The 18,752-nt window shown below is 35.5% G+C and overlaps 1 protein-coding gene across 16 annotated transcripts in view; it reads right to left on the bottom strand.

Annotated features, from left to right (window-relative positions):
- The window catches only part of samd11 (sterile alpha motif domain containing 11), a 103,703-nt gene that overhangs the window by 41,327 nt on the left and 43,624 nt on the right, over window positions 1-18,752 (bottom strand). For 14 of the 16 annotated variants that reach the window (XM_073938974.1, XM_073938975.1, XM_073938977.1 and 11 more), the window contains one exon: window positions 12,508-12,617. In XM_073938974.1, coding sequence (XP_073795075.1) covers window positions 12,508-12,617 — 110 coding nt within the window. Of the gene's footprint in view, window positions 1-12,507; window positions 12,618-14,597; window positions 14,707-18,752 lie in introns of those variants that run through there. The other 2 variants (XM_073938983.1, XM_073938987.1) reach the window with 1 other exon arrangement.

The raw sequence follows: 18,752 nt of genomic DNA, 5'->3' as shown, positions 1-18,752 counted from the left end.
CCCTCTGGATTCTGAAGCAGCTATGTTGATCCAGTCTCTTCCTCTCTGTACGTCTCTCTCTGACCCTAATCTCTTAGCAGTGTCTTTCCCACAGGGCTCAGCCACCCTAGCGCTGCTATCTCCAGCCCAGCCTGTTCTCCAAGCTCCATCGCGTCTTATCAGGCAACCTCCTGCCTGCCAACACTCCCGAAGCCCTGGGCTGAGTCCAGTTCCTCTCCATCTCAACCTCCATCTCCATCTCTGCGAAATCAACGGTCCTGAACTGTCACTCAGACAAACAGCTCAAATTCACACAGCAATCCGTCCCCTCAGTCCGACCCCCCAAGTGATTAAACACAACCTTTAAAACCTTTAAATTCTCAAGATGGGATTTGACAGTGCAGGACAGAGTGATTTGCAGTAAGAAATGCTTTCGTAAGCAGGAGAGAAAAAGTTTTGGAGCAGGGCAGCGTGCCCGTGGCGTCAGCGCAGGCGGAGAGGAAACCTGGCTCCGGACCACACTCTCTGTCTGCTCTTAGCACTTCGGTCTCTAGCTGAAGTAATGCACTCAACTAAAGAAGAGAGAGTTCGGGACTGAGGAGGAAGCCGTGATTTTGCATGGAGGAGCTGGAGGTGGGATGTGACACTGACTCACTCACAGTTTTACTCCTTATAAACCTCTACTTCAACAGTTCACCCACCTCTCTCCTGTCCATTTATTGTTCTTTGTTGTGCATTTCATTTATTTTAACATTTATTGTAAATAAATTTAATATTCAATTGAATCAAACTTATATAAATTTATTTTGTTGTTGTATTTATTTGCATTTCATTTGATTTTTCTATTATTGATTCTTTTTTTTTAACTTAGTCCCTTCATTCATCAGAGATCACCACAGCAGAATGAACCGGCAACATATCCAGTATATGTTTTACACCGCGGATGCCCTTCCAGCCCTTCCATTGTTTTGTCCTTCAAACAATGCAAATAATTTACAAAAACATGTTGCATTTTCTCACAAGGCAAACAATTTACAAAAACGCGCTGCATTTTCTCACAACGCAAAAAGAACGAAACACAAAGGAAATGTTCCTAAAATGTGACGGATGCCTCTGCACTGTGAAGTTGCAGGTGATCTTTGAAAGGTGAGTTTTTTGTTTGTTTGTTTTAATATCCAGATTCCCTTGGCTTTTGTATTTTATTAGTCTAAATAACCATAATCTAAATAGCCGGTCTATCATATTTTAGGGTCTCCTGAAAAACATTTCCGTTGTGTTTCTAGCTTTTGGATTCAGCACATTTTCATAAAATGTTTGCGTTGAGAGAAAATGCAGCGTATTTTCGTAAAATGTTTGCATTGTGAGAAAATGACTAGAATGAACAGTACATCTAATCCAGGAAAAATCTTTAAAATATTTGTTCCTTTTATATTTTTATATTATGAAGTGAATACTCAAAACACATTTGGTTGCACATAGCACATTTTTTCTAGTGTGCTAGTACACTTTTACACATATCTCCTTTGGCTGAATTGGGAATATAATATCAGACTGCCACCAGAAAGCCAGAAAAGGAAAAAGCAGTAAACTATTTTAGGACCTAAAACTTTTTAAGAAAGTAATTCTAGTAAAAATATGCAATACACACTTTATACACTTCTTACCCTAAAACTTTACCCATTCAAAAAATAAATGCAAAAACCTGCTTCAAACAGCTTAAAAACCCATAGCTGCAGCAGGAATACTGTGTTCTCTCTGTCTCTCACTGTGCTCTAGGGAGAGACAGGGTTCAGCAGCGCCTGTCTGCCTCAGGGTCAGAGATTTTAAAGCGGAAAGCCTTTAATACCAATTAAATGTTGCCTCTTAAAGCTGTGATGCTCATATTTAACACCAAACAGGGAGACTTGGAGCTGCCTCATGCCATCACCATGTTACCAAACTCATAGAAGAACGTCTCCTGTCACCGGCGATGTCACTAATTCCTATAAACTCCAACCCGGGCGGTGCAGCACCAGGCCATAGCAAGGGCAAAAAACTTTAATAACGGGATAAGGCTAGATGGATGGAGAAATAGCAAAACGACTAAATGAGGCTCTTGGTTTTCTCCTCCTCACCCTGTGCTCTTTCCGTCTCTCTTCGGCTACTGACAAGTTGGACAGGCCAGACTCCTTAATTCCCTTTTCTTATTCCCTTAATCTGTCATCTTTATCAGGCAGGGGAAGTGGCGGGCGGCGCGGCGGAGCCCCAACCTCCAATCAATCTCCACATTACAGCTGACAGAATGGTGCTAATAACTTATTGATCCCCCTGTTTGCGGGCCTCGGCCAGAACTGAAAGGATGGCATTGATTGGCTATGGGGGGGGGGGGGGGGGGGGGGTGGGTTTGAGGGGGGGAGCAGCACGGCGCTTCCGCCAGCCTGGAGGATTCAGTACCGCCCTCCTCTACTGACGCTCCCCCACTGAGAGCCTTGGGGGAGAGACAGAGCGAAAGACAGCAAGAGAGAGAGAGATGCGAGCAAAAAAAAAAAAGAGAGAGATCAAAATCATGGGAAAGAAAAGGAGAAAACAACAGAACAAGTCAAAAAAATGCTGCAATTGTGGGGAAAAAAAAGACGAAGATACAAACAGTGGTTGAGAAAAATGCAGGAAAGGAAGGGTATCCGCAGAGATATTAAATAGAATAAAACACATGCAGTTATGGCTGCACTGTATGATGGTATAACAAGTGCTATGCTTATTGCAAAAGACTGAGCGAAATCTGGCTTACAGTAAAAGATTGACTGAAAAACAATCTAAAACAGATCCTAAAATTCAGTTGATTAAGTTATCTTATTAGACACTAGATTTTAGAAACTCTGTTTGCATTTAAGCAACATGTGGTGTTGCAACACCTTTTATATTGATTCAACACGTGTATGTGTGTGCGTGTGTGTGTATGTGTGTGTGTGTGTGTGTGTGTGTGTGTGTGCGTGCATGTGTGTGTGTGAGTGTGTGTGTGTGTGTGTGTGTGTGTGTGTGTGTGTGTGTGTGTGTGTGTGTGTGTGTGTGTGTGTGTGTGTGTGTGTGTGTGTGTGTGTGTGTGTGTGTGTATGTATGTATGCGTGTATGTATGTATGTATTTATGTATGTGTGTATATATAATTAAAGTCAGAATTATTAGCCCCCCCCTATTAAATTTATATATAATATATAAAATTAAATTCCCCAATTTCTGTTTAATGGAGAGGAAAAAAATCAACACTTTTCTAAACATAATAGTTTTTCTAGTAACAGTTTTTTTTATTTGTCATGATGACACTACAAAATATTTTACTAGATATTTTTTCAAGATACTTATTCAGCATAAAGTGACATTTAAAGGCTTAACTAGGTTAATTAGGTTAACTGGGCAAGTTAGGGTAGTTAGGTAAGTCATTGTATAACAATGGTGTGTTCTGTAGACTATCAAAGAAAAAAATTGCTTAAGGCGGTTAATAATTTTTATTGAAATTTATTTAAATGTATTTATTGAAACTATTAAAAGTTTAATTTAAAAAAAAAAATTTTGTTCTAGGTTTTATTCTGCTTTTGTTCTAGGTTTTGTTCTAAAGTTGAAGGCAATGTATAGCTCTCCTGAGAATCTGTATATATTTTCAAATATTTCACAAGTGTTGTTTAACAGAGCAATGCATATTTTAGAGTATTGCTTACAAAATTTTCTTCTTCTGGGGGAAGTATTTCTTCTTTAGTTTGGCAGCAATTGTGTAAAATTTTTACTTTTTCAAACAATTTTTAAAGTTAATATAGATCCCTTAAGAAATATTGTTGAACAATCCCATTTATTCAATAACTTGCATTATTATTACCAACTTTTGATAATAAAAAGCAAAAGTGATGTAGAATCTTGAGAATGAAATCAGCTTATTAAGATGGTTTCATGAGAACCAACAGTAAAACATAACAGTATTTTTATTGCCAAAAATAAAATTTCCCATATAGAACTGTGATATATGTTAATATATGCAAATTACACATATGGCATACAAGTTCATGCTTAGATTTCACCTATGAAACAAAAACATATTTTAAATCATTGTAAAATGCCTATTTATGCATGTTATTTTCAACAATCAGAATTATAGATATACAGTATGTATGAGTATATGAGCTACAATTTCATAACCCCCCCCCCCCCCCCTCCTTTGAATTTTCTTTCTTTTTCAAATATTTCCCAAATGATGTTTAACAGAGCAAGGGAATATTCACAGAGTGTCTGATAATATTTTTTCTTTTGGAGAAAGTCTTATTTGTTTTATTTCAGCTAGAATAAAAGCAGCTTTTAACCCTCTCAGGCTCAAACTAATTTTTGTTAAACAACAGGAAAAATTTAATATTTGGAGAAAATTATCATATGGGGTAGTACAATAGAACCCTGACTTTTGTTTTTAGAGAGACCTTCACATGCAAGGCGTTCTGGGATGTTGCAGATTTGCAACATTGGCTCAGTGTGGTAATTAGACACTGACGACTGAATATGATATGAACAATACCTTTTTATATACAATTTTTCAAACAATGTAACAAATTGCTTTTCAGTGGCAGAACAACAACAAAAACAATATGGGATCCAAATCCAATATCTCAAATCCTCATTGAGTAATTCATGTTTCCTAGTCACTTTGTCATGTGGTACTCCAAGAAACTTTTTTTGTGTGTGTCATCTGGTGAGCAAGTGGGGAAACTGTTTGTTGCTAATGGACAACAAAGTCCTGCAGTGGTACTTCTGAGTAAAGAAAGCTCAAAAATATGTATCTGGAGTAATAAGGTAGTTATTTTTAACTGTTGCAAATCAGCAACACCTGCCTTGAGAGGGTTAATTTAAAAAAAAAAAACATTTCAGTCTTCAGAACAAACCATCATCATACAATAACTTGCTTAATATCCTGCATAGTTAACCTAATTAACCTAGTTAAGCCTTTAAATGTCACTTTGTATAGAAGTGTCTTAGTCAAATATTATGTACTGTCATCATGGCAAAGATAAAATAAATCAGTTATTAGAAATGAGTTATAAAAACTATTATGTTTAGAAATGTGTTGAAAAAAAATCTCTTCGTTAAACAGAAATTGGGGGAAAAAACAGGGGGCTAATAATTTAGGGGGTTTTATATATTTGCTCATATATCAGATTTCTGCACAGGTGATTAAATATGTGTATATGTGAACACATTTGATAACCTGTTTCATTCAAAGTGATTTAAAGTGCCTTCAGCCCACCCATAGTATAATGATAATGCAATGGACGAGTACTTTTAAGAGAGAAAGCAAACAAAATCACCGACTGGACACTTCAATTGCTGTCTAAACATGCAAATGTTTCGTCTTCATAGATTAAAATTATAATGTACAAATTCAGAACCCTTATTCCCTGATCCAGATACACACCAGACGCTCCTGTCTGCCTTTAGGAAACCAAGAGAGCGGCAGAGAGGGAGGGGAAAAAAAGCAAAAACACCTTATACGCCTATTAAGAGTCTCTGGTCTGACCGCAAAGCCACGTTTAGGAGTCTACACAGAGAGCCAGACGAGCTGCCGGCGCCCTGCCCTCCCCCATCCCTCACTGAGGCCAGCAGGCCGGACGGACGGACGGAGAGAGAGAGAGAGAGAGAGAGAGAGAGAGAGAGAGAGAGAGAGAGAGAGAGAGGAGGGGGAGCGGAGCCGCCTCTGCTCCGTCACTGACGCCTGGGTCAGCTCTCATGTCTGTCCCTCAGATTTAATTAACGGGCCTCTCCGGTGCAAAGCAACCCAAGCGCGGCAGTCGGCTTCCTCTTCCTCCGCCTGTCTCGCAGTCCACCCTCCCCTGATAGCACACGACGCTCTGCTCATTCATTTGTTCTGCACTTTTCCAACCTTTTCTTCTCTCTCTCTCTTGCTCAACCGCAGAAGTAGTCAGACTTGAAAGGAAGTAAAAGAGACTGTGTGACGGAGCACAAAAAAAGCTGTTGGAGTCTCGCGGCTGAACAAGGAAAAACGAACACTTACGCCTGCTTTGATTTAAACTTATGTAAGACCAACCTTCATCATACTGATACGGAGGGCTGGGCAATATGACAAAAAAAATCTCATATCGTGATAAGTTATCTCATATCTTGATAACGATATCTATCACGATATAAGCTAGTACCTTTTCTGTAAATTCACTGAGTTAATATTGACCACAAAAGGACCATTTCACTTAACCAGCATATGCTTTACACATGCAGCGGATGCCTTTCCAGCTGCAACCCATCACTGGGAAACACCCATACACTCTCAATCACACTCATACACTACGGCCAATTCTAGCTTACCCAACTCAACTATACCACTTCCTTGGACTTGTGGGGGAAACCCCAGCGAACATAATGAGAATATGCAAACTCCACACAGAAATGCCAACTGACCCAGCCAATGATCGAACCAGCAATCTTCTTGCTGTGAGGCGATCGTGTTACCCACTGCGCCATTGCGTCGCCCATGCTCAAATATGAAAATATGCCCCTATTTATCAGGGGATGCCACCGCGGAATGAACCGCCAACTACTTTTATGCTGTGGATGCCCTTACAGCCACAACCCAGTACTGGAAATCACTCATGCACTCTCTCATTCACACCCACACATACACTATGGACAATTTAGATCAACCACATATAGCACAGGTTTTTGGACCAGCAAGAAGGTCGCTGGTTCATGCCTTGGGTGGGATAGTTGCCGTTTCTGTGTGGAGTTTACATGTTCTCCCCATGTTCGTGTGGGTTTCCTCCGGGAGCTCCGGTTTCCCCCACAAGTCCAAAGACATGTGGTACAGGTGAATTGGGTAGGCTAAATTGTCCGTATTGTATGTGCGTGAATGAGGGTGTGTGGAAGTTTCCCAGTTATGGGTTGCAGATGAAAGGGCATCTGCTGCATAAAAGGTATGCTGGATAAGTTGGCAGTTCCGCTGTGGCGACTCCAGATTAATAAAGGGACTAAGCATAATAGAAAATGAATGAAAATGCTAAATGTAAACACTGTACTTTCAAGCTTGCAACTTTCTAACGTTTCTGTTATTCACAACCAGATCGCAGTCATTCATATGAGGAAAATGTTTTATTACATAAACAATGTATACTGTGACACCACAAAAGAAACATTAGAGTATAATATGACTTTAAGATCATCCATATGATATATATCAGGGCTGCACAATATATCGTTTCAGCATCAATATTGCGATTTATGAGACTGCAGTAGTGACATCGAAGACATTACAGTTACCAACATTGTGGAGTCATTTAACCTTTAACCTGATGGAGTATACACTAGCCTGCATATTATTCAGACAAAAGATGGCGCCAAACAGTCAAAGACACAAAGCTGACAGAAATTAAAACAGCTGATGGAGTATACACTAACCTGCACATTATTCCGACACAAGATGGCAGCAAACAGTCAAAAACACAAAGCTGACAGTAACTAAAACAGCTGATGGAGTATACACTAACGGCCCATTCACATGGCATTGCGGCATTGCTTGCTGCAGAAGTTAGGACTTTCTCAACTTTTCAAGCGCCACTGGAAGCGTCAGCCAATCAGATCACTGCATGCAAGTACACATGCTCAAACAGTAGCCGATTGCTGACTAATTTCATTGGCTCACGCTGCTATGACAATCATGTAAGCCCCAACTTCAGACACGCCCTCAATCAAGCGTTGATGCTGAAGCCCTGTGTGAATCGGGTTTAATCTGCACATTATTCAGACACAAGATGGCGCCGAACAGTCCAAAACCACATTGTGACAGACCATTAGGTATATATGAATGTTGATTCAGTTCAATTCAATTCATCTTTATTTCTATAGCACTTTTACAATGTAGGTGTCAAAGCAGCTTCACATAGGTGATTATAGAAAATTTAGACAGTGTCAGTCTCGTTTTCAGTGTTGCAGTTCAGTTTAGTTCTGTTGAGTGTGGTTTAACATTCACTGATGAGAGTTCAAACACTGATGTAAGTAAATAAATGTACACCTGAGATAAATGTAATCTTAGTCTGAAAGTGTATTATTTGCATGTGTTGTTAGGGCCTGACTGTAATAGTTTCAAACAAACTTAAACATTTGGGCACAATAAATTAAATGTTTGTAACTTAATGGAAATTATACATTTGTGCTCAATTAAAACGGTATAGTTGATTTTTTTATTATTAATATAATTCAGTGATTATTTCATTTCTGCTTTTAAATACTGTTAGACTCCCCAGAAAATCTCATAATATAGCACAGCCCTACTGGTACATTACGTAAGATGTAGTAAATGTGCATTTGCAAATGAGCCTGTTGCATGCTTTCGACCCCTAACCTGGCCCAGAGACGGAGGCTCTCTAATTTCACTGGCAGACAGAATTAGACGCGCTGGGTGATCGGATTGGACTTGTTTACAGACATGAGTCTAGCTGCTTACAGCGCCCGTTAAACCTCTTTTCAATGCTCAAACTGACAGATTTTGGTCATCAGCCACGCCGCAGGTGGCTTCCGCTCTTATTCCTTTGTGTCTTCTTCAATTAGGATGACGATTAATTGAGCATCTTCCATTTAGGTTATAGGAGTCTTGCTTTTAACCCAAGCTTTAGATCTCTAGACTGGCTGGAAAGCTCTAGGCCAGAAAAGGTGATTCGATCCATCTTCAGAGCCATTAGATCAGAGAGATGTAGGGGATACTGGGATACTGGCTTAAGACTTTATTATGCTGGGCCGATGCTACTGTAATAGGATTTGGACACATATTCGCATATGGCCATTTTACCAGAAACCTGCAGTAGGATGTATTATAGTATGGTTTAACTATGAGTACTGACAACAACCTAAAGAATACAAAAATGTTGTGCAAATAAGCAACCAATGTCTTAAGTGAATTATAACATATTAAAATTTAGGAAATTGGTTAAATAATTTTAAATAAATAAAATTAAATATTTTAGTAATTATTATTGTTTTTAGAAAAAGAAGAAAATATTTTTATTATATAATAATAGTAATAATTATAATTATAATATTAATTATTACAATAACGACAATAATAATAATAATAAATATTATTATTATTATTATTATTATTATATAAAAATATTTTCTTCTTTTTCTAAAACAATTATTAGTTAATTATTAGTATAAGTTTTATTATTATTTTATTATTATTATAATTTTATTATTATTTAAAATTTATTATTATTATTAGTAGTAGTAGTAGTAGTAGTAGTAGTAGTAGTAGTAGTAGTATTAAATAGAATTGCTGAAAAATACAGAAATAAATTAAACATTTAAATAATTTTACAGACATATTAAATTAGTACATAAACCTTAAAATAGATGTAAAGCATAATTTATATAAATTATAAGATTTATATTAACTTTTAATATATAATATAATATATATAAAATAGTAAATATAAATATTAATATTTTTAAGTTATGGTCACTTATAATTCATTTATTTGTTTTACATGAGTAGGAATGTGAAAAAGACTCAATATTTAGTAACCATGTCAATCACACTATTAAAAAGTATTACTTAAATCAAATAATAAACTATAGTATAATTCTAAGACTAAACAAAAATGTAACATTAGATTAATGTAACATTAATGTAACAGTAGAAACAGATCAAAATTACTCAAGTTATCTGCAAGTGACCAGTTGGTTCAGATGACCAAGGAGATTAACACAGTACGTCCCATAGTCCTTCTGTTTGGCGCAAGATTAATGACAAATAAAGCTATTTACAGCGAGTAGTTTTAAGTTGTGTGCTAAGAAGAGGCGAAGACAAGAGCATTAGGTAATGGAATGAAGATGGCCACAATGGAGCGAGTAATGAGCTTATAGCCCTCAATCATCCCAATTAAAACAAATTAAAATACTAGCACGCAGTCAGCGTAATTGTTCAACATCAATTAAAGCAAACACCCTGTAAAAACAGAGCAATAAAACAGATGAACACAGATAGAAAGCCATAGAAATAATTATAAAATCAAGATTATAGTGCAGATAATGCAGATTTCACTGATTTGACAACACCTTTTTTTCATTTGGCACACCACCTTTCTAAAAATTTCTTGTTGTTCTGCTATGAAAATACACCAAAAAAAAAAAAAATTTAAATGAAAGTTTTTTTAACCTGATATTCCATTGTGCTCTGTAAATTATACAAAAGAAACACTGAGAGTAACATAGATAGAAACTAAGTGTCTACCTCCTAATCCAAAAGCCTAAAGTATCATATTTGATACATGAAGTTCTCTAAGTGGTCAAAACAATTAAAATCTTTTCATTCATTTTCCTTTGGCTTAGTCCCTTTATTCATCAGGGGTCGACACAGCAAATTAACCTCCAACTTATCCAGCATATGTTTTACAAAGCGAATGCCTTTCCAGTTGCAACCCAGTGCTGCGAAACATCCATACATGCTTATTCACACACATACACTATGACCAATTTAGTTTATTCAATTCACTTCAATTCAACTGTGGGGAAAACTGGAGCACCCAAAAGAAACTCATTCAAACACGACGAGAACATGCAAACTCCACACAGAAATACCAACAGACAGAGCTGAGACTAGAACCAGCGACCTTCTTGCTGTAAGACAACAGTGCTAACCACTGAGCCACCATGTGGCCCATTAAAAAGTATATTAATCAAATATGATGTATTTTGTGTACAGTCAATAAGCATTGTAGACCTACTGCACTGCAATGTGTTTGTGTGTTACAAAGCTGTAAAATGACTACAGTAAAAATCTGTTACCTGGTTAACAGTGTATTTCCTTAGTATATACACTTAATAACCGTGAATTAACTTTCCCACAATTCCCTGCATGATGCTTTGCATTTTTGCCCTTTTGTTGACAATAAATAGTTCATTTTCTTTTTTCTCACAAGTGATGAACATTAGAGTTGTATGTTATATCTAATGTTGATGAATAGCATTTACTGCGTTATTTAAATTTTATGTATGCTACCATGCTGGTGTTTTTCATAGTTATGTGAATGACACTGAGCATCTTACATATTAGCATGTTTCTCTGCTCGACTGCTCCTGAGAAAAGTTGTTTGTGATGAGCTTTTGTTCTCATGACCATATGCTTACGGTTGTGTTTTTGTCTATGCAACAAAAGGTATGATATGTAGACATTTGTACTTGAGAGTACAGATGTAAAAAATTAAATATGGTAGTTTAACATAATATTTTGATATGATTTTATGGTTTTTACTGCATTTTTACCAATAAAGTTAAACATACCAAAGCTGCCCATTTTTCACCATACATATTACAGATTTTTTTAAACAGAGTAGGGACTTATATTTCATCCTTCTAAAGACATATTATTGTGGAATTTACAGCAAGAAATTATATTTATATGCATTTAATGTAATTAGCATAAGAAGATAACAAGTGCACCAAGATGTTATTTTTCCCAGTTTGAGCTACTTAGTAAAATTCAACCTTTTTTGTATTATATATATATACGGTCACACTTTACAATAAGGTTCATTAGTTAATGTTAAGTAATGCATTTACTAACGTAAACAAACAAGCAACAATTAATTTACTATAGTTTTTATTAATTTTAATAAATGTTAGTTAATGAAAATACAGTTGTTGATTGTTAGTTCATGTTAACTCCTGGTGCATTAACTAATGTTAACAAGCATGGACTTTAATGTTAAATAATGCATTAGTAAATGTTCAATTATGATTAATAAATGCTGTACATGTGTTGTACATGATTAGTTCATGTTAGTAAATGCATTAACTAATGAACTATATTGTAAAGTGTTACCATATATACAAGGTTGAGGTCCGAATCATCAGCCCCCCTGAATTATTAGGCCCCCTATTTATTATTTTCCCCATTTTCTGTTTAATAGAGAGAAGATTTTTTTCAACACGTTTCTAAACATGATAGTTTTAATAACTAATTTCTAACAACTAATTTCTTTTATCTTTGCCATGATGACAGTAAATAATATTTGACTAGATATTTTTCAAGACACTTCTATACAGCTTAAAGTGACATTTAAAGGCTGAACTAGTTTAATTAGGTTCACTAGGCAGGTTAGGGTTATTAGGCAAGTTATTGTATAAAGATGGTTTGTTCTGTAGACTATCGAAAAAACAAATAAAGCTGAAAGGGGCTAATATTTTTGACCTTAAAATATTTTTTAAGACATTAAACGCAGCTTTTTTTTCTAGCTAAAAAAACAAATAAGACTTTCTCTAGAATAAAAATATTACCAGACAAACTGTGAAAATTACCTTGCTCTGTCAGCAATTTGTAAAATATTTTAAAAAGAAAGAAAAAAAATTCAAAGGGCGGCTAATAATTCTAACTTCAACTGTATATCATATGGACACGTCTGATAACGTCACATGACGCATTTGAGGCTACTGAAAATCAAGTCTGCTGAAATAACAATTAAAATCCTGTTAAGTGCAGAGGCATGGATAATAATGTGTGTTTAGGTGTGGTTTACCTGTGTGTGCGGAGGCGAGGCTGAGGTCGGAGCAGGACTGGCCCTCTGGCATGCCGTGCTGTCGGGTGTGGTGCAGATTGGAGATGATCGTTGAAAGATCACTATCACGACTGGAAAAAGAAAAACAGAAGAAGGAGATTGAAAATGAGGCCTTGTTCACACCTCGTATAAAGAAGTGTTTTGGATGTTCGAATCACAAGTAGACCATGGAGACACACTCCTGTTTACACCTGACATTTAAATATGTCTGCTTTGTGCTCTTTTGGCGGCTTTCGGATAAGGAAGGGTCTATTTTTAGGTCCTTTTCTGATTTTCAACTAATATTGAACCATTTTACATACTTTACACTTGAAGAGATCGCACAGTTTATTGATGAACATTTTACAGTTAAAATAAGTTAGTAAATGTTAAAGAAATAAATTGAAAATACTTATGAATTAATTCATCTTGAATTGTACATATCCACTGCACATATACATTTTTAATTATGCCCATGTCTATCTGCATACCTCTAATTATTAATAGCAACCTGTACAGATATTCATCTACTGCAAATCTCTGTTCATAGTCAATACAACCTGTAAATAATGTTGACAGTACATCCATCTGTAAATATCACCCATAGTTTTTTTTTTATAAGTGCAACTTATAACTTATATCCTATATCCTGCACTTGCTCCTATTGCTCTCCTGGGTAGACCTAAACTGAATATCATTGCCTTGTATTTGTACATGTGTAATGACAATACATTTGAATCTATTCTAATCTAATTGCATGAATTTAATATCACATCAGCTATATTCAGCGGTTTTATTAGGGAAACATTTATTATTATGCACACTATTAAAATATCCGCAAATAAATAGTTTACTATATTTTGTGATTCATTCCTTTTTTTGGCTAGTTTTTGAATTTCCTTATTGAACCTTCATCTTTCGTCCAGCAACTTGGAGAAGAGGTTTGGAGGAAAAAGTAAAAAAAAAAAAAAGAAAAAAAGAAAAAAGACTTTTATTGACATTTTTAATAGTTGGAAGTGAAATATTGCCCGAGTTGATGTTGTAACTTACAAAATCCTGGTAATAGACTGCTAGTATTTTTTTTTTTGAATATTTACGGATATAATCTCTTTATATTGTTTTTAAACAATACATATATTTTAAACTACTAAAATGATGATGGAACAATTTCAACATCACAAGTTGTCAGAGCACAGATAAAGCTATAATGCAATTCATAAGCATAAATAAACATAAAAAAAGCAATAATAACAAAATTCTAGCTTGATCTCATGAGGAAACACAACTATTTCATGTTTGTCAGTTTAAGCGCTAAGTCATTCGTACGAAAATGTTTGATTTTAAAATGGTGGTGTGGCACCCAACCCTGCCCCTAAACCCAACTGTCAATGGGGGATAAGCAAATCGTACTAAAATGTACAAATGAGGTTGTGCAAATTCATAAGAATTAGCCACCAAATCAAAAACTTACAAATAGCTGTGAGATTGTGTTGAAAACACAGAGCCTGTTAATTAATTAATTTACAGTGTAATATTTATAAAGCCTGAACTATTTATGATGTGTACAAAAATTAAAGGAGATATTGAAAGTAATCAATATTTATTTATTATTATTTTGTTTAAGTTTTGTGACTGGCAAGAGCATATTTAAAAAAAATTAACTACAAACTAAACTTACGCTTTCAGACATCAACGTTTAAATCTGTCTGGCCAGCGTGCTTCAACAACACATTGCATAATATTTAAGAATGAGGTCAGTAGGCGGGGAGTAGGTGGCCTTTTGTGACCGCATTTGACCGCAAGTGCGTCTACACAACAATAGCAATCTGACCTTATGCGTTGTTAACTACCTCTACAATATACCATGTGGTCAAACTGGACAAACTTAAAACATATCAGACCCCATTTACACCTGTATTTAGCCTCATCCACTTCTGATCAGATTGAAGAAAATGCGTATTTTAAAACGCACTCATAACCCAAATTTACAACATACAAACATATTTAACACCTCAGTATTTCAAAACATCCAACGTAATAACAACCAATTGAACTCAAATAATCAAACTTACCAAACCGAAATGAAGACGAATGATGTAACTGCAAAAAGTAAACAAAAGTAATTCCACCACAAACAAAGTTGAGTCGACCCGGTGCACTCTGGTTTGGTCGCCTAAAGCTGAAACGCTCTCTGCCTTTGGCTCTTTTGCCTCGCTCCTCCGTTCATTGTCTTTTGGATTTTAAGCGTATAATGAGCGCTGACAGATTCCTGCGTCAAGCAATTTTGAGTTTCATCCAGTCTCATCTTCAACCTTAAGATGTTCTAATCAACACATTCAACTCATAAGCAGTTTATGAGCTTAAAACCAGGTGATTATGCTTTTTATGATCGCTCTGCTGAAATGGTTCGGGTCTCTGGAGACGAGCGGGGGATGAGTGTAATCTCTAGAGATCTGCCATTTCATAAAAGAACCCGATAAGTGGCAAATAAAAGAGGATGTTTTACCATTCAACGCGAGCGTCTGGATTTAGAAATTAGAATGGAAAATAAAATCTGTATGTAATTCCGCTGATATTTAAGGAGGTATTTATGCCCCGTGTCAAAAAGGCCTTGTGTTGTGTAACGGCAGCCTGAGAACTGATCTGCTGTTTTGGACAGGTGGGGAAAAAACCAATGAATGCTTGAGAAACTATTAATATCTACTTCACTTCATCCTATAATTAACACCATTTCAACTTGGTAAAATGTTTCAAGCTCTCTCTTTGATTTGTTTGGTCTCCGGTGTTCACACATATAATCACATCTGCTATTTGATCATTGTTTTTCATAATGTTTTTCATGAATGTTTTTCATAATTAAAAGTCTTATAGAAAAATAATGATATTATCTTACTAATATTTCCCTAAAATTACTGTTAATAACTATTATGAATGTGATTTTAATTAAGTCAGAAGAACATTTTATATTATCTTAACGGAAAATCTAAGGTTAATTAGGCAGTTGTATTTTATTAGATCTTTTAACAATTATGTTTGTACATAAATCATATTCACTCTTTCAACTATTTTTTTGTTTGTTTAGGGAGGGGGGTAATTGCAGATTTTATTATCCTGAATAATAATGTTTACACATAAATCATTTACAGGTCAAAGATAAAAAAGAGGCATTTAATCATTGGAAAAATAAAACTCTAATATGACTCCAGATTTTCATGTGTCTATGCAAAAACAAAAACATATTTTGACCATGACTTACGGAAGGCAAATGTTGCAATGTTACAATTTATACAGTGTTCAGCATAACTGAGTACAGCACTTTTTGAAAATCTATATTTTTATCCATTTCTCAGTGAATATATGCAATGTATTTTGGTCCATTTAAACAAAACAGATACATTAAACAGATATATTTATTAAAATAATATTTTAGACATATTTAGACATTTAGAAAACATATTTTAAACATATTTAGAAATTGAAAGATAACACAATTAAATTCAAGCAACATAATTCAATATAAATTACAACCTACAACATTTTTTTACAAAACTTGTACATTTTTTGCTTCTCTTGATTTTTCCTCTTTTTAAAATTTGTATTTAATATTTTTCTATAACATTTAAATTTGTGTGTACTAGTTTTTGGATTATTAACGTGTGTTATTTTGTTAGATAATCTCCAGATTTGGCTTCAGTACTGACTAATCAAATGTATATATACAAATATAATATTGTATAGCTTCCTAATAAAATATGAATTTAAAGGATAATAGATTTGTGAGGGGTGTACTTGTATATGCTAAGCACTGTCTACCACATTTTGCAGGGTATTTAAAGAGCAATAATCAAATAATCATTGATTATTGTTAAAAAAAAATCCCAAAAATATTGCTGCAGCCACAAAATACTAAATATTTGTCATTTTAGTTTTTTATTTTGCCATTCTAACAGCTTTTTATTATATATAAAATATATATATAACAAAAAAATATATATTTTCAATAATAGCTTTCTTTTACTTTGACTTTTTTGTAACTGTATGTATATAAAGTGGGACGGCATGGTAGCGCAGTGGGTAGCACTGTCACCTCACAGAAAGAAGATCACTGGTTTAAGCCCCGGCTGGGTCAGTTGGCATTTCTGTGTGGAGTTTGCATGTTCTCCCTGTGTTCGAGTTGGTTTCCTCAGGGTGCTACTGTTTACCCCACATGTCCAAAGAATGCGCTATAGATGAATTGGGTAAGCTAAATTGTCCGTAGTGTACGTGATTATGTCCTGGTCCTCCAGGTTTAGGGTTGAGCACTGGGCTAACAACCCACCTTGTAAAAAATTAGATGCTACGAAACACCAACATAGTGCGGCTAAATATGACCTTCGATTTAAACGGCTCTGGGAGTAAGTTAGTAAGTAAGTGTGTACAGTTGAAGTCACTATTATTAGCCCCCATTTAAATTTTTTTTTATTAACCAAATTATGTTTAAGCAAGGAAATTTTCACAGTATGTCTGATAACATTTTTGTGTCTGAAGAAAGTCTTATTTGTTTTATTTCGGCTAGAATAAAAGCAGTTTTTAATTTTTAAAAAACTATTTTAAGGTCAATATTATCAGCCTCTTAAAGCTATATATTTGTTTTCGATAGTCTACAGAACAAACCATCATTATACAATAACTTGCCTAATTACCCTAACTTGCCTAGTTAACCTAACCAACCTAGTTAAGCCTTTAAAGATCTCTTTAAACTAAAAACTAGTGTCTTGAAAAAATATCCAGCAAAATATTATTTACTGTCATTATGGCAAAGAAATGAGTTATTAAAACTATTATGTTTAGAAATGTTTTGAAAAAATCTTCTCTCCATTAAACAAAAATTTTGGAAAAAAAATAAATGTGGGGCAAATGATTCAGGGAGGCTAATAATTCTGACTTCAAATGTATATCAAAAAGGAACAATAAAAATAAATGAAACATCTAATCTTTGACCCACACACATAGAAAACATAAATAAAGATGGCTAAAGGACGGAGCTCTTCATAGACTTATAAACTGATCCCAATACAGAACTGACATCTATTTTTTTACCCTCCTCTCCTGGGTCGTCTCTTCAAGGCCAGCTGAAGGGTTTACAGATTAGGAGCGGACAAGGCCATTCCTTCAACCTCCCTTCCTCCTCTCTCATCCTTCATTAACCCTTGTTAGTGCTGCTCGGCCCATGCTGTCTCTATAGAAGAAGTATGTCATGGAGGTATTTTAATGCAATCTGATTACAGCTCTGATCGCTTTATAGCACATAATGATTTCAAATACCAGATTAGCATTTAGCGAATATCTGATGCATATTTCTGTGGGTTGCACTGGTGTCAAGAGGGCCGCTTTTACGGGCTGTCACATGGATCACACAATCCTCTGGGTTTCTGTGGCGGGTCCGTAGCCCTGCTGTTTGTGGCAGTGGAAATGCTAGTTTTACAGTGCCTAGATTACAGGCTGGGCTTCGATAATGTCAGCCTGCCACGCTTTCAGTTCAGCTACAAACAACACGGCACGTACTGGAATTTATTCTCCGTGACCGAACTGGGCTGCATATTCACTTGTCATTCCCAGAATCCAGAGAGCTGACAGAAATGCCTTTTGTTGAAGATCACATAATGACAGCATTCATTGAGCAAAATAATGCTGGACAAATTATGCTATGGTCTCAAAGCCCAATTTACTGTATACTTCTGTGTCGAGTGATCGCATCTCCAGCATCCCCAGCACATTGCAGACTATATTTGAGAGAGTTTACACTGCATTCTGTCTGTGTCGCAATGCAATGTCACTAGTAACACTTTACAATAAGGTTGTATTAGTTTATGTTGGTTAATACATTAACTAACATGAACAAACAATGAGCGATGCATTTAATACAGTATTTGTTCATGTTAGTTAACCTTAACTACTGAAAATACAGTCATTCATTGTTAGTTTGTTAACTAACAGTGCATTAACTAATGCTAACAAGCATGAATTTGGATGTTAACAATGGATTAGTAAATGTTGAGATTGACAGAGATTGCACACTGTGTCATTGTGATATTTAGTTATGTTTTCTGAGAGGTATGCATTAGGCTCCATGCCGGTATGGTAAAGGGTATGCAAATGTTTCAGGGCTAAACCAGACCTACGACGAAGCGCAACAGTATATATTAGTGTACATTGGTAAAATAAGTGTGATTAACTGTTGGTCGAAA

This window comes from Danio rerio, chromosome 23 (genome assembly GCF_049306965.1).
Source record: "Danio rerio strain Tuebingen ecotype United States chromosome 23, GRCz12tu, whole genome shotgun sequence".
In the NCBI taxonomy this organism is placed as follows: Eukaryota; Metazoa; Chordata; class Actinopteri; order Cypriniformes; family Danionidae; genus Danio; species Danio rerio.
Note: the sequence above shows the minus strand (reverse complement) of the source record. Positions and strands in the feature narration are given on the sequence as shown.